This window comes from Epinephelus fuscoguttatus, linkage group LG6 (assembly GCF_011397635.1).
Source record: "Epinephelus fuscoguttatus linkage group LG6, E.fuscoguttatus.final_Chr_v1".
NCBI lineage: Eukaryota > Metazoa > Chordata > Actinopteri > Perciformes > Serranidae > Epinephelus > Epinephelus fuscoguttatus.
In genome coordinates, this window is record NC_064757.1 from 27,359 (window position 1) to 45,016 (window position 17,658).

Consider the following 17,658-nt stretch of genomic DNA (forward strand, 5'->3'; position numbering starts at 1 on the left):
TACATATTGGTATGTTATCCCTTTTATTGTTTTAATTCTGTGCAGTTTCCAAATGTTGCTTTTTATATATCTTTTATTGTTGTTGTTGTTGTGCGTATGTGTGTGCCCTTTGTAGCTCGAAAAATCGCAGGCCCTTGGAGTAAGGCCTGTTTTGTTTGTCTCAAAACCTGGAAGGAAACCCTGTTCTTGGGTTTTGGCACCCCGTTGCCAGCTCTCAGAAACCTCCACCACATGCCTGGAGAGGATGAAGAGCCTGTATGACAAGGTAAGAATGTCTTATTTATTAAAAGAGGGACCAAGTTTGAACTCTGATGTGGATTTAGGAAGTGAATTTTTTTTTACAAACACATAGATACACTACCTTTTTTCTCTCACTCATTGCATTTGAATTGAACTGAAAGCAGCACCCTAAATCAGTGCTTGGTCCCATGCTCTTGGGGCTGAATGATACACAATTACAAATACAATTGCAAAATGGGTTATCTGTGTATTGGATTATGAGAAAACAAAACAGATTATTGTGAACCATTTTTAACATTTATCAAAACAAATCCTAAAAGGTATGAATGATTTGTTTCCCTTGTGCAGCAATAAATTAAATTCTGCTTGAAAAATTAACTCCTGGGCTACTTTAAATCATCACGTACAAAGAAAAATGAAGGAGAGTAATTGATTACTTAAAAGTATTAAATATTTATTGTTAATATCATAAAGCTAAGACTGGAGCTGCCCCTGAAAAAAACAGTAATTCAAGTTATTTGTCAAGAAGACCCCAAGTCAACTTTTTGTCAGTCAAATCTTGGTACTCTTGTATTTAACTGCATCATTATACACAGGGCAATACAGGAGCACAAATGGAGCACAAATGTCTCCAGCAGAGAGCGGCCATTATAATTAGCTATAGCTGCTCCACTGAACATGGCAGACGTGTGTGCCCGTGCAGCTATCGCACGGCTCATCTCTATTTTTTTTACATGGCTTGTGTATTTTTCCCTCTTGCACAGCTATGCCGCCCTCAAACAAGTAAAAACCAGCTGCATCTGTCAAAACCCAACATTCACACAACAAAGTCGAGTATCTGTCATCTGTCCCTCTTTAAATTTATTTGTTTGTTTGTTTGTTTAACAGGGACAGTGCAGAGCTACTTAGCCACACCAGAGTTAGCAGTAAGCTAATTTTCATCTGTAGTCCCTGGGCAGGAAACACAGAATAATTTCTCTGCTAAAAGACACTATTATATAAAAATAGAACATATTCATGACACAGCAGCTTCAGTAATAACAATAGCAAGAGAACGCAACATCAAGTCATTGCAACAATAATAACAATCTCCTCAGAAAACACAACCAGCACACAACAAAGACAGTCTATGTAGCTGGTAAAAATCTCTGCTCTGCTCGTCCTATGTGATGCGCCCCATGTATTTCAGTCAGTGAAACTGGCTAAACTACTTTTGAACCAGGCAGTGGTCGGTGGTACAACCTTCTCTACTGCTGTCCACTGTGATTGGCTGTTCAGCTGACAGCAGCCTTGGCAGAAGAGACACTTTTTGGTGCACTTTTATAACTTAAGTATGAGCAGGATACACACTTTTAGTTTCTGACTGCGTGTAAAATCTGAGTTTTTGACATCACAAATGACAAAGAAATGCAGTAAAACTTGAGTCTTACAGGTAAATCATGAGACTCATTTAGGCTGATAAGCTAGTATGGCCTAAACTGAAGACAAACAAACAAAGATTCCAGTCCTCATGTTGAACAGCCTTTATTGTACACTGTGTTTATGACATTAACTGTGTAGAAAACAACTGTAATTAACCCTGACATCACAGCTAAGAGTGTATTGGCATACAATGAATTATGTGAATGTATGTCACAGAATACTACTACTGCATTAGCAACATAGTTTAATGTTGATGCCAGTACAGCACATTCAAATTGTATAGTGAGACAAGGAAATTAGCCATGCTGAAATTTAATGATAGTTTCAGTAAAAAAAAAGTGAAGTGTAGTAGACTATCTCATCGTCACATCTTCATCATGAGACACCGTCTTGTGAACAGTCTAATGTTAAATAACTTCTGCTTTGTAAAAGAAGTTTGGTAGAACAATCAATCAACTACAGCCAGTAGACACATCTGTTTCTATTAACGAGTTGTACAAATTTGCAATGTACTAGTGTAATAAATAGATCACACTACTGTTAATATTTATGTTTGTAATATAATTTTCAATAGAGATTTCCAACAAAAACAGTCAGACTGCACAACCATGCCGATTATTTTTAATGGGTTAGCTGGATATATAAAGGATTATTTTTGTGGAGTCTGCACTTGCTTGAATTGACATAGTTGAAACATGTTATTTAATTACATGAATTTGCTTTAGTTGGAATACAGTGAGAAGGACAGGGTTCAATATGATGAGGCAGCTTTATACTGGTATCTACAGACATCAAGTAATTAATTCTTTTTACATAAAGGTAATTATTTCATAATAATTGTGATTGCTTATAAAGCACTTGTTTTTGGACTAAAAGCTCTCTTTGAGTAAACTTTAAAGTCAAAATCAGCAACATTGTTTATAAACACACCATTCAAACTTTGCCCCTCCTCCCTGGCTCAACGAACAAGTCAGATTGAAAGAGACATAAATTGTAATTTAGGTGAGCAAGCTTCAGTTGGAAGAAGTGAAGTAAATCAAAGAAACATTATTTTCAAAATTGGTTCACAGCTGTTACATTCTAAAGCAGAAATATATAGGCCCATTGCCTGTCTGTGAATACAGACGACACAATTCTATATGTTGTTTGTGTCCACTCAAAAAGACTGATGTGTGATCTGACTTTTTGCCACTAAGTTCTGACCTCAGAATCTGTGCGCTGTATTGACTGGGGGCTAATCGCTGCTAAAGAGGCTGAAGCCCAGAAATGTTCTGAGTGGGTCATAAGTGATGATTTTGAGGGATTCTGTTTATATAACTCTATACATTGTTTTTTTTGTTTGTTTTTTAGCAAATTATGCAATGTAACTTATATTAGTGAAAGTATTTTTACTCTCAATAATTCACTTCTTTTCCAATGGAGGCTGGTTACCACAAGACGCCACAGGACAACTGGGTGAACCCTCATCTACCCCAGTTGATCCCCCAGCTTGAACACAACTGGCTTCACCAGATCCTCAGGTACCAGTAGTCCTTGATCCCCCAGCAGCCTCAGTGGCCCCAGTGACCACACCATATATTTATCCTATAAGTTGTGAGTACAGTAATTTACCAGCATTGCTTACAGATTTTGTACCAGAATAACTACAAAAAGAAAACAGAGACTAAGTATAAACTATGTGATCTCAATTACCTCTTATCATTCTGTAAAGGCTTGTTTAATGTAGTATTAAGCTTTATGAATTTAATATGTTTTCCGTTCAGAATGCCCCCATGCAGAGTGAACCCTCATCAACCCATGCTGATCCCCAGCTGGACCACCAATGGCCTCACCAGACCCTCCAGTACCAGTGGCCCTTGATCCCCCAGCAGCCTCAGTGGCCCCAGTGACCACACCACCACTGATCAGGCCACCACTGACCACGCCACCACTGACCACACCACCACTGACCATGCCACCACTGACCAGGCCACCACTGACCACACCACCAGCAGCCCAAAGTAGAATCTTGGCAGCCTCAGCAGGACCACATGCAGCCCTGACAGGATCCCCAGCACACAGAACATGGAAAAGGAAAGGTGTGTTTTACTGTTTGTAAATTTGATTTGACATTCATTTTTGTAAGTCTTCATGAGGGCTGTACATGCATTTGTAAGGGGTTGTGGCCTATTAGGTTTGGGCAATATATTAAAATTTATCTGTTTAATAACAGGTTTGAAATTTACTATGATTTGATTTCAAACTTCCTGTTTCAAATGCAACCAATATCTTGAGTCATATGTAATTTCAAACAATTTCTAAACGCACTTATATATGATAAATAAAGTAGGGTTGCAACTAACAATTATTTTCATTATTGATTAATCTGACAGTTATTTCCTCAAGTAATCAATCATTTGTTGGTCCATGAAATCTCTGATCAGTGTTTTACAAAATACAAGATGATGTCCTCAAATGTCCTGTTTTGTTCACGACTCAAAGACATTCAGTTTACTGTTAGAAAGGAGTAAAGAAACCAGGAACTATTGACATATTTAGAAGCTGAATTCAGAATTTGTATGTTTTTTTATTTATTAAAAAAAGACTAGATTAATTTCATATTTGATTACCAATCAATTAATAGTTGCAGCTCTAACCCTAAGTGCTTATGGTTTGAATGCTTTACATTTTATTGAGTGTATTCTGTAGAGTGGGACTGATCTAGTCTTGCTCATGACTTGCTCTCAGTTTAGGTGGTCTTGAGCACAATAACCAGTATTTTCCCCACGACACTCATTCTGTGTGTTTGGCTGTTTTACACATTTCCCCTAATTCATACAGTAAGTGTGTCCAGTCCATAGACATTGCCACTAACAAGTAATTTTGGAGCAAATTGTACAATGTACAAGTGCTCTGTTTTTTTCACAGTCAAATGAACTTTACTCTGGGTTGTGAGAAAGTGATCCACAACTCCAAGACACTGCAAGACTGATTTACTGTGTTTTAAATTCATGGATTCAACTTCTGTCTTATTGCTGATATATTTATCCTACATGTTTTGAGTACAGTAATTTACCAGCGTTGCTTACAGATTTTGTACCAGAATAACTACAAAAAGAACTGAGACTAAGTATAAACTATGTGATCTCAATAACCTCTCATCATTCTGTAAAGGCTTTTTTAATGTAGTATTAAGCTTTATGAATTTAATATGTTTTCCTTTCAGAATGCCCACATATGATGTCAGGGAGCCAAGATTTTTACCCTGTGAAGAGGGTTTCCAAATGCAAAGTTATGAAGGTTAATTATAATCCCACTCAAACACAGTCCCTGTCACAGTAATTCAGCCCCTTCTGTAATCAAGAAATTCAAAATTATAAACTTTGTGTCAGTGAAAATAGTGACGATGACACAATTCCAGGTAAAGCTCCTGGAATCAATTTTAAGTTGTTTTTAAACTGTGGGAGCAAATGTGATACTTCCAGCTCTGCGTGGTTGTTTTTTCATCCATTGGAAGAGTCTCTTAATTTCACGTTTTCTGGAAGGTCTCATGTTAGAGAATGTTACAGTCAAAAAGGGCCAATATTTTTTGTTATTGCTGTAATTCTCCTGAAAAGGTATTCAAGACAGTGGTATGGCAAAGATTTGAAACTAAGAAAAGTCTCTCTATTTTTAAGGGCCAACAAATGAAGATTGTGGAGTGATAACCGTGCAAACTCTGGTATGTATAATTTATGAAGTGTTGCACATAGATAATTAGTGTGACAAGTACAAACTGTTGCCATATTTAAGGTACATTTCTATGGTTAAGTTTGTCTATAATGCTGTTTAATAGGTGCTCAATACTTGCTCATGACTATGTTTAATATACACAGCATAAAGTGTTTAAGTAAGATCCAGCATAAGCCACTAGAACAGCTTCAGTGTGCCTTGTCATTGATTCAACAAGTCTCTTCCAAAAGATATTCCCTCATTTGTTACTTTGATGATGGTGATGGAGACTCCTATAGGTTTTCAACTGAGTTAAGATTTCATGAGCGCAAAGGCTATAGCATCATGACTTACATAATTTTCATCTTCATTAAACCATTCAGAGAGCCCTCCCGCTCTTTGTACTGGAGCATGGTCATCCTGGAGTAAACCACTCCCATACACTGGCAGTATTTACATACACACCAATGATTGAGTTATGGCCAATACTAAAATAATTATAATAATACTAATACTAAAATAATACTTAAATATTATGTCCAAACTAAAAACTTAGTGCTGTAATAGCCTGCATTATGTGCAGGCCATAGGTCTCCTTGGGGAAATGTGACAAAAAAAGGCAAAATATTAAGCCACATAAGTTCACTCGATGATGATCCAGCCGTTTATCTAATTTCGGTAAAAAGATAAAATATGTTCCTCATTGCAAAACCTGGAACAGCTCTGACAAATCATCTGTTCCTCATTTAGTCTACAAAAGCCATGAGTTCATCAATGTAGCAAACAGGCTTCTTTTATGAGTACAATACTATGATCGCATAACGGTCACAACATCTTATAACAGACTAAAGTTTGAGCATTTAAACTTCAAGAACAAACAGAATATTTGTTCTTTGCTGACTTCTGCTCCTTGAAATCTCCAGTGCAGACCAGGCCAACAAGCAGGAGAAGTGCCAGGTTTTTTTTATGGCAAAATGGATGATAATGGCCAGCTATGTTCTATTCTGAAGTCAGTGACTACTTTCATTTTGTTGACCTTACGTATTACATTAATTACATATTTGGAGCTTCAACATCCCCTGCAGGCCCACCACCCGTAGAGGGATCCAGAAGTGTTCGGTGCAATGTGGATTGGGCAGCAGACCAAGGCGGGGGCCTTGGCGGTCCGATCCTCGGTTACAGAAGTTGGCTCTTGGGACATGGAATGTCACCTCTCTGGCGGGGAAGGAGCCGGAGCTTGTGGAAGAGGCTGAGCGCTACCGGCTAGATATAGTCGGCCTCACCTCGGCTCTGGAATCCTAGTCCTTGAGAGGGGTTGGACTCTCTCCTTCGCTGGAGTTGCTCCGGGTGAGAGGCGGAGGGCCGGGGTGGGCTTTCTGATAGCCCCCAGACTCTCTGCCTGTACGTTGGGGTTTACCCCAGTAGACGAAAGGGTTGCTTCCCTGCGCCTTCGGGTCGGGGAACGGGTCCTGACTGTTGTCTGTGCTTATGCACCGAACAACAGTTCAGAGTACCCACCCTTTTTGGAGTCCCTGGGACGGGTGCTGGACAGTGCCCCAACCGGGGACTCCATTGTTCTGCTGGGGGACTTCAACGCTCACGTGGGCAATGACAGCGGGACCTGGAGGGGCATGATTGGGAGAAACGGCCTGCCCGATCTGAACCCGAGTGGTGTTCAGTTATTGGACTTCTGTGCGGGTCGCAGTTTGGCCATAACTAACACCATGTTCAAACATAAGGATGTCCATCGGTGCACGTGGCACCAGGACAGCCTAGGTCGCAGGTCAGTGATCGACTTTGTAGTCGTATCATTTGACCTGCGGCCATATGTTCTGGACACTCGGGTGAAGAGAGGAGCAGAGCTGTCAACTGATCACCACCTGGTGGTGAGTTGGATCAGATGGTGGGGGAAGACGCTGCAGACCTGGCAGGCCCAAACGAACAGTGAGGGTCTGCTGGGAACGCCTGGCGGAAGAACCTGTCCAGATGATCTTCAACTCCCACCTCTGGGAGAGCTTCGACCGCGTCCCGAGGGCGGAGGGGGACATTGAGTCCGAATGGGCCTTGTTCCGCTCTGCCATTGTTGAGGCAGCGGTTGCGAGCTGTGGCCGCAAGGCCGCTGGTGCCAGTCGTGGCAGTAATCCCCGAGCCCGCTGGTGGACACCAGAGGTGAGGGGAGCCATCAGGCTGAAGAAGGAGGCCTACAGGGCATGGTTGGTCTGGGGGTCTCTGGAAGCAGCTGACGGGTACCGGTGGGCCAAGCAGAGCGCGGCGGCGGCAGTCGTGGAGGCAAAAACTCGGGCGTGGGAGGAGTTCGGTGAGGCCATGGAGGAAGACTATCGATCGCCTCGGGGGGGAAGGCGGCAACTTGCTCACACTGTTTACAGTGGGGGCGGGGAGCTGCTGACGTCAACTGGGGACATTGTCGGGCGGTGGAAGGAATACTTTGAGGAGCTCCTCAATCCCACCAACACATATTCCAGTGAGGAAACAGAGATGGGGGTCTCAGGGGCGGGTCGTCCAATTTCTGGGGCAGAAGTCGCCGAGGTGGTGAAACAACTCCGAGGCGGTGGAGCCCCGGGGGTGTATGAGATTCGTCCCGGATATCTCAAGGCTCTGGATGTTGTAGGGCTGTCCTGGCTGACACGCCTCTGCAGCATTGCGTGGACATCGGGGGCAGTGCCTCTGGAGTGGCAGACCGGGTTGGTGGTCCCCATTTTCAAGAAAGGGGACCAGAGGGTGTGTTCCAACTACAGGGGGATCACACTCCTCAGCCTACCTGGTAAGGTCTACTCCAGGCTGCTGGAGAAGAGGGTCCGGTCGATAGTTGAACCTTGGATCGAGGAGGAGCAAAGTGGTTTTCGTCCCGGACGCGGAACCGTGGACCAGCACTTTACCCTCGCCAGGGTGTTGGAGGGGGCATGGGAGTTCGCCCAACCAGTCCACATGTGTTTTGTGGATTTGGAGAAGGCTTACAACCGTGTCCCCAGGGGAATCCTGAGGGGGGTGCTCCGGGAGTATGGGGTGGGTGGCCCCTTGCTAAGGGCCATCCAGTCCCTGTACCGAAGGAGCATGAGTCTGGTTCGCGTGGCTGGCAGTAAGTCGGACCTGTTCCTGGTGAGGGTTGGACTCCGCCAGGGCTGCCCTTTGTCACCGGTTCTGTTCATAACTTTTATGGACAGAATTTCTAGGCGCAGCCGAGTGGTGGAGGGTGTCAGGTTCGGTGATGGGAGAATCTCGTCCCTGCTTTTTGCGGATGACGTGGTCCTCCTAGCTCCATCAAACAGTGACTTCCAGCTCTCACTGGGGCGGTGTGAAGTGTGTGAGTGTGAAGCGGCTGGGATGAGAATCAGCACCTCCAAGTCCGAGGCCATGGTCCTCAGCCGGAAAAGGGTGGATTGCCCACTCCAGGTCAGGGGGGAGGTCCTTCCTCAGGTGGAGGAGTTTAAGTATCTCGGGATCTTGTTCACGAGTGAGGGTAGGATGGAGCGGGAGATTGACAGGCGGATTGGGGCAGCGTCAGCAGTGATGCGGGCGCTTAACTAGTCCGTTGTGGTGAAAAGGGAGCTTAGCCAGAAAGCGAAGCTCTCGATTTACCGGTCGATCTTCGTTCCAACCCTCACCTATGGTCTGGGTAGTGACCGAAAGAATGAGATCGCGAATACAAGTGGCCGAAATGAGTTTCCTCCGCAGGGTGGCTGGGCTCAGCCTTAGGGATAGGGTGAGGAGCTTAGACATTCGGGAGGGACTCGGAGTAGAGCCGCTGCTCCTCCACATCGAGAGGAGCCAGTTGAGGTGGTTTGGGCATCTGGTAAGGATGCCTTCCGGACGCCTCTCTTGGGAGGTGTTTCGGGCATGTCCAACGGGGAGGAGACCTCGGGGTCGCCCCAGGACACGCTGGAGGGACTACATCACCCGGCTGGCCTGGGAACGCCTCGGGGTTCCCGCGGAAGAGCTGATGGAAGTGGCTGGGGAGAGGACTGTCTGGGCTTTCTTGCTGAGGCTGCTGCCCCCGCAACCCGGACCCGGATAAGCAGAGGACGACGAGTACAAGTACGAGTACGAGCTTCAACATAGATGGAGTTACACGGAGTGAGGAGAGAAAAGCAGATGAGGAATTACCTGGAGCATCAAGGCTTTTTTAAAAGTTGATTTACCTTTATTTTACCAAGCAAGTCCTTAAGAAACAATTCTTATTTACAAATGCTAATATAGTTAAAAGATAAAGACTTTGAGTACATAAAGGGTATTTATAGTGCTTTCCATTGTTAGCTTGCTGATGGCTCATATGCCCCATATAATTCGGTCAGAGCTAATTTTCTTTATCTTATAAGGTGTCTCAGTAGTAATACGAGCAGTTTTTTTTTTTAAAAAATATCATTAATATATGTATATATATATATATATATATATATATATATATATATATATATATATATAGACACCATTGTTGAGAAGTCAGAAAAAATCATCATTTAAATAAATACTGGAAAAGTATTACTGCTTTACTCAGTTTATAATTGGATAGATGGTGTATGCCGCATATATACTGTGTCAGCATGTGATCTTCATTCAGCAGATATATGGTCTGTGAGAAAATTGTGGAAATATTCCCTCTTTCTTTTATGATTTATGACTTTAAAAGACATAATGCAGTTTGTGTTACAGTGGAAAGAAGTGGCCATTGGAGGTTGTGCCGGATAAGGACACCTGTTAGTGCTTCCAGTTTCACAAGGTTCCCAGTGCTGAAGGTTTAGAAGCACCGTTACATGTCAGATTTGTGATTTTTTATTTGTTTGTTATTCCTTCTTAATGTTATAAACATAAACAAGACTGCCTGTTGGGCCTGGAACTCTCCACAGCTGCTTGTGGCTGTATTTCATTTTAAACTTTGTATTGTTTATTACTACTGTTGTGCTTTGTTGCACACCAAGTTTTGTCACTTGAAGATATATGAACGTTAATTGACACTATCTTCAATAAAAAAAATACCAAATGAAGTACTTTGTTCTTTAATATCATACTATCTGAATTTTTCCTATTTGTGTTACAGTGAACTATGTGTTACCATTGAATTTCCCCTCAGGGATTAATGAAGTATATATAATATATTTGTTGTATTTATTTCTCTACTTCATTATATCTACACCCAAGACAACATACAATTTATCTGAAAATTTGGTTCAGTGCATTAATACAAAAACATGTCAGCTTTTTAAAGAGTTGCATTACTACCTTGTCTCTCTATATAGAAACCATACTGGCTCTCCTGTGATAGGTGACTCTCACTAATTACATATTACAGTTTTTTTCAGTCGCTAACAAGCGTTTGTCCAACCAGCTGTCACATTTTCAAAACTCTAAACACAATTAGCACAGCATTGGTCTTTTGTGGCCATACCATTCACACATTTCATGTCGTTTTCAGACAATATGCAGTCAGTGAACACATTTCCACAATGCTTACATTTTCTTAACAGACAAGCTATACCTCCCAACAAAATTATGGATTGTTTTTGTATTATTTACGAATGTTAACACACAACATCCCACAATAGCAAAAACAATATTCCAAACCTTAGATAACTGTATCTAAAAACCTCTGCTTCTGCAATGATATCAGTTCAAAAACAATATATCTCAGCTGATAATAAACAAACAATTAAATAATTGACACACAGTTGATTTATGTCGGGTAAATTGGGCCAACCACAGCTGATTCCAGTCTGGCTTAGACTCAGTGGCAGGGGTTAAAAGGAGGACTTTGAGGAGTGAGAAACAGAAAAAGAGAAACACTGTAATGTCTGGACGAGGAAGAGTAAGAGCAAGGGGCCCAGGGAGAAGAGCAGGCCCAGTGAGAGATGCAGTGAGAGGTGCGGGAGCAGTGAGAGGAGCAGGTGCAGTGAGAGGTGCAGTGAGAGGAGCAGGGCCAGGGAGAAGAGCAGGCCCAAGGAGAGGGCAAGGTAGAGGTGTAAGAATGCGTGGTGGTGGCATTCCAAGGGCTGCAAGAACAGTAGTCAGTGATGAAATTCGTGCCACTATCATTGACCATGTAATCAACCACGGTCTTTCACTAAGAGAGGCTGGTGAAAGAGTGCAGCCCAATTTGAGGCAGTCAACGGTTGCCTCCATTATACGCATCTTTCAACAAACCAACAGGTAAGTATTGCATTTTACATGGATTGTTTCTATTCTCACTTGACATGTCAATAAGGCCATACATGCATATGTTGATTTTTTTGTCCCTCTAAAGAATGCAAAGTCTTCCTCCCTCTGGGGGAAGAGGAAAGCTCCTCAATAATGATCAAGAGCTTGCCATTGTAGAAATGGTTGTTGCAAATAATGCAATAGAACTGCATGAAATTCAAACTAGAATTGTGGAGGACCATGAGATATTTGACAATATTGATAGCATCAGCCTCACAACCATTACGCGGACATTGTCCAAATACAGAGTGCGGATGAAACAGCTCTACACTGTTCCCTTTGAGAGGAACAGTGAGAGAGTCAAGGAGCTACGACAACAATATATCCAGGTATAGTACTGTATATTCAATTCAATGTCCAGTTCTATAAGCTTTGCACTTTGCAAGTAGGTAACCTACACAGTAATAGGTTACAGTACAGTATGGTATACAGTAATGAGATTTACATGAACTTTGTTTCAGAGAGTTATGGAATTGGAGGCCAACCAGGCCCCTCATGAATTCATATACATAGATGAGGCAGGATTCAATCTGGCCAAAAGGCGTCGACATGGACGAAATGTAATTGGAAAAAGGGCCACAGCTGATGTGCCGGGACAGAGAGGGGCAAACATTACCATGTGTGCAGCAGTTGCAAATGCAGGATTACTCCTTCACAAATGTCAGGTTGGACCCTACAATACCGAGCGCCTCCTTGCCTTTCTCAATGATCTCCACCAGCACCTGGTTCCAGAGCAGGATCAGGAGGGTGAAAACATGAGGACCTTTGTAATCACCTAGGACAATGTGGCTTTCCATCATTTGCAAGCAATAACAACATGGTTTGAAGTCCACCCAAGACTGGTACTCCTCTTCCTTCCACCCTATTCACCTTTCCTCAACCCCATAGAGGAGTTCTTTTCTGCATGGAGGTGAAAGGTTTATGACCATCAGCCACATGACCAGATGTCCCTCCTTGAAGCCATGGATGCTGGCTGCAGGAACATCACAGTTGATGATTGCCAAGGGTGGATCCGACATACCAAGCGGTTTTATCCCAGGTGCATCGCCTTGGATAATATCAGATGCGATGTTGATGAAAACATGTGGCCTAACCCTGAAGATCGCAGAGATTAGATACAGTAATTTTGTGCTTTTTTTTAGTTCCCCCCCTTTTTATCTGGGCTTTTTGCTGTTGTTTTTTTGTTCAGAATGCTCTTGTGTGTTTCATGGATATTTTGTTCACTGTAAGCAATACTGTAAAACTTTTTCTGTTCTATCATATTGTAAACAGTATTTCTACTGTACCTCCTGTAGTAAACAGTAAAGGAAAAAAACTGATTTGCTTTTTACCGGAATGCTTTTGAATGTGAACATTACATGTGGACATACAGTTCCCAACCAAGAAATTTAGTGTAAAAATGGTGGATTGCATGTTTTGCATGCAAATACCTGTAAAACTGAAACATAAAAGTCTATGCAGTTTTTGTAATGTCAACAATAGCCAGTATTTTGAAACCTGGTGTACTTTGATTGACTGCATATACCTTGTGAAGTGAAAACAAGTGTTATTCTTTGACAGAATAATTTCATTTTGAGTCAGATTTCCAGTGTTTTGGTAAAGTTAGTGTGTGCAGAGAAAGATGTGTTCTATTTTGAAATGAAGAGTTAGTATATATTTAACAAAATGTGTTTTTGAGAAAAAAAATTTCCATTTGGCCAATTGTGTTTTGTAGGTGTGAGTCTGTGTTAAGAGTTTAGAAAAAGTATCTGAAGTATGGGTAAGCGCTTGTTAGCGATTGAAAAAAACTGTAACACTAATCACATATTTTGCCTAAAAATTCCATTTATGTTAAATAATGGAAAGGCCTTGCCTCACAGCATCTAAATTTCAAAATGACTGTTACCCGTTACACAACTTTATACAAAGCTATCTTTTTCACAAAGTCTTGTAGATACATTGTATCTGTATGTCATACATTTTTAAGAACAACAAAATGCAACTTATAAAGTAGGGTGACCAGATGTGCCTGTTACTTTTACCTTCATCTCCACATGGCTGTGTTATTACCAGTTGTGTTGGGATTAATTAGATTACTTTTAATCAGATGACTCCAATCATATATATTTTTTCAGTAACAAGGTAAACTAATGGATTACATTTAGATTTAGATTTTTTTCACATAATGAAACTCTCATTAGTTCCGTTACTTCAACACAGGACTTTTGAAAGGCATTGTGGTGTGTGGTGAATGTTTGTCCCAACCAGTCTGCCTACTGTTTGTCAGTCAGCAATCACAATTTTAAATGTTATTTATTATAATTTAATAATAATAATAATTTTTAATTTCTGATCAGTCTGAAACTTTTTTCTTGACACACGGTGCAACCAATAAGGACTTTCTTGGTGTTAGGTTTGTCAAAAATGTTTATTATTTGGAAAAAACGTGCTCAAAACGGTACACAATGGCTGCTTTGATTTCAGATAGGTCAAAACAACATTATCATTTAGGAATTTGATCATTATGTCCTTAAAATCAAATGTTAATCAAGTTTTCTGCATTTCACCCTCCATGTCTCTCTGAAATGCATGCCTGACAGAAGGGATGGGGCCAAGGGGTGAAAATTAAAACTTTGTCATAGGATTAAACCAAACACATCACCAGAAAGGTTGTGATCAGGACGGTAATATCATGACAGTCTGAGGGCTCTATGTAGCTCCTGCTTTGAGATACTGACCTCTGAACTTTGACTTTGGTGCATTTTGTAAGTCTTGCAATTCAGCAATGAACTATAATCATAGGACCAACTGTTATACAAAGGTCTTGAATTCTTCTATCATGTTTGGTATGATCACCAATAGGGGGCATCCCAAAATATGGTAAAAACGGAATTTCACCAAATTATCATTACATTTTTTTAATCTGCCCAAACAGCAGTGTTCCCCATCTGCCCAACCCCCCTGGTGCACTGTCAATTTTATATTGCAGGCTGCCACTTATGAGAAACAGTCATTTTCGCATTACAAAGTGACATGAAAGTCTAAATATGTAGTTCTTCCGGGTTGCAAACTCGGGTTGTAAACAATTAGGGTTTTAAAAAGTACTAAAGTCCCTACTAACTTCCAAACAGACATGCTAATGCGAAAGTATAATACTTGTATGAATTCAGAGCAATAAACATTGTATTATGATAGTAATTATTACCCAAAAGGGGTTTTTTGGGAGGGTCATGCTCGTTGCTAAGGTAACCGTTTTGCTGTTGGCGCATAGTTTGTACGCAGACACGGAAGTAATGGCTCAACAGATCCGCGAAACACCTTGTGAGTTATCATTGGAGCACAAACTATGATCTTTCTCTATTCCTGCACACATTTTTTGTCCCTTAATCTATTCAGATTTTAATTACAGCGTCGGTACATTATAAAACATAATTATATAGTTCTTGGTGCATAATGAAGGAACAACGCGTGCAAATCTCACCAGAGTTTCACAAATCAGGAGTTCCCTTCTAGACATGAATGACTCCAGCTGCGTATCTTGTCTTATGTAATAATAATAATAATAATAATAATAATAATAGTTGTTGTTGTTGACAATAATAATTTATTGTCATTATAATGATGCTGATAGTTGTTGCTGTTTTTTTATCATTATTTGTGGCAACAATTAAAAATGATGAAATAATAAATTTGTGTTCCTGTGTCTTCTTGTGTCTTTAACTTAAATACTCTGAACATAAATGGATCAGAGCATGTGAGCGGAGCGGGGAGCGGGAGGATTCTGTGTTGAGCGAGGAGCAGCTATTTTTTTAAAAGGTGGAGTGGAGCCTCATCTCTCACTCTAATTTCGCTCCGGTCGCTCATGCCCCACCCAGAATGTACCTTTGCACCAGCGCACACCCGCACTATTTTCTTTCAAAACTATGGAGTTTACTGTGTACTTCAGAAAAGAAACTGAGAAGAGAAGCAGCGGTACCTTGGAGAACGGTCCCTAACTGCAGGGAGAGGCAAGAGGGCTTCCCCGCAGTTCGGCCGCTTAACCTGGTCCGTCTCCTCCACACTTTAACTTATTTCCACCCTGCCAGTGGTATCGCATAGAACAGTCCCAAACTGCGGGGAGAGGGTTTCCCCGGAGAATCTACCAAGCTCATGTTTTATTGGTGCCATAGCATTGATTCAAACTCTCATTAGTCCGACGTCCTGTTGTTCCAATAGGCTATGTGATTATTACTGTATTTGTGTACCATAGAGGATCAGCAACGCAACAAAAGTAGGCTACTGGTCAAGATGCAAGTGTCATAGAGAGGAGAGAGTGAAACACCATAACCTCCTGTTATTCACTCTGGGGTCCGGGTTGTGTGGGGAGCTTTCCGTGGTGCTGAACGGCTCCCAGCGGGCGTATTTCTGCCTTGATGGTGCGCCGCAACCGGCTCTGGGTCAGCTGGGAAAGGCTTGAGGCGAAGCAGGCTCACGGCTTATGTGTGTGCCACTTTCTTTTTCATTTTAACCCACACTATGATCTTTGAGTTAAGAGCAGTTGAATATTGCTACTGTTGAAACAAAACTTGAAGGTCTGGAGCTGGGCCAGAAAGCTCGTGACCTCGTTCCCTTCTTCTCGAACGGACTTTCGTTGTTTTCTATTAGATATCAAAAAACTCAAATACTCAGAGGTAAAAAATCACTGGAGACACATAGAATCAGATGCAACTGAGTTTTATTGTGCACGCAGGCATCAGCACAACACAACTCAATGAGTCAAACTCCGGAGTGAGACTGAAATTTGAGTCGTCTCTTTCTTAATCCTTCCCACTTGGCTCTGATCGGAACGATGTCACATTTCTGCTGAGTTTCCACTTTTTTCCTTTCATCCTACCACCATAACGGTGTCATATTTCTGCTGAGTCTTCACTTTTTCTCCTTTCATCCAAAACCCCACCTCTTTACTTGTACTCGTAATGTTTTCCTGGACAATCTAAGACCGCCTCCTCTTACCAGGGTCATATCAGGACAAGTTGTAATAACCCTAACTTTCCACCAGTGTTTCTGAGCCCATCCTCATGCTATTTTTAGAAATGATGCCTAGGTACTTCTCCACCACAATGCTAAAGTGCTCAGTGAGTGTGTGTGTGTCATAAGAATACATAAAATAATAAACCAGTGTGTGATCTGTCAGTTGCACAGAGTACATTGCTTCAACATGTATCTTTAAAGGTCAACTTAAAGGTACAGTATAAACACTTCAGTAAACATTACACTACATCCCCCCCTTTGGGGCTAACAAGTCCCATTAAATAGTGAGGGAGGAAAATATATATTCCCCCCTTTGGGACCAGAAGATCCCATACTACAATCAACATGAATCAGCAAGCTTAACAGAGGGAAAAAATATATATTCCCTCCTCTGGGACTGCAAAGTCCCACTCTACCCAAGACATCAACCACACTACATTCTACTGATTACAGCTTGGTATAGGCACAACAAGGGTAAGGCACTCAATGTGTAGTATCACTCTGTTACAGTGGTTAATCTAAAACCTCGAAAGGTGCAACACACAAGATAAGTCACAGTGGGATACATCATCACTCCAGTGTATACATAATTATAGAACGATTACAGTGAGTGGAACGCCCTAGTGATCCTGCAACTGTTGATATAGCACAGTCACTGGTCAGTAGAGTCAGTGGAAACTCATACGCAGACGGCGGTAAGCTGCAACTTGATCCTTCAGTAACGCGATCTCAAGCTCCAGCTCTTGACAGGTTGCCAGCTGCTGTCACAGGTTTTGGTTGTCTCCTGTCAGTATGTGAACTTGAGCACGCAGGTTGATCTTCTCCTATTGATCCCGTTCATGCTGCTCCTTCAGACCCCAGCAATTTTCCACCATCCTGCATTAGTAAGTGTAATGGCGCAGCTTGCGCAGGCTATGTCGCAGCTCTAGAGAGAGGCTGCACACTAGTTGACAGTAGAATTTTGCAGGAACATCATAGAGTTAGGTGTGCAGGTCATCCACGAGCTGCTTGTATCTCTCAGTGGTGGGCGTCTCGTTTTGCAGCTTATGGAGATGTTCTTCCACTGCATCAGGCCACACGTTATATTGGAGTTGCAGCAGGACTCTGGTG

At 41.9% G+C, this 17,658-nt stretch overlaps 1 protein-coding gene across 1 annotated transcript in view; it reads left to right on the forward strand.

Annotated features, from left to right (window-relative positions):
- Positions 1-17,658, forward strand: part of LOC125890275 (uncharacterized) — a 45,265-nt gene that overhangs the window by 7,260 nt on the left and 20,347 nt on the right. The window contains exons 5-8 of the mRNA XM_049578841.1: positions 116-265; positions 3,085-3,182; positions 3,426-3,740; positions 5,319-5,362. Of these exons, the coding sequence (XP_049434798.1) occupies positions 116-265; positions 3,085-3,182; positions 3,426-3,522 (345 nt within the window). The 3' untranslated portion in view covers positions 3,523-3,740; positions 5,319-5,362. The remainder of the gene's footprint in view (positions 1-115; positions 266-3,084; positions 3,183-3,425; positions 3,741-5,318; positions 5,363-17,658) is intronic.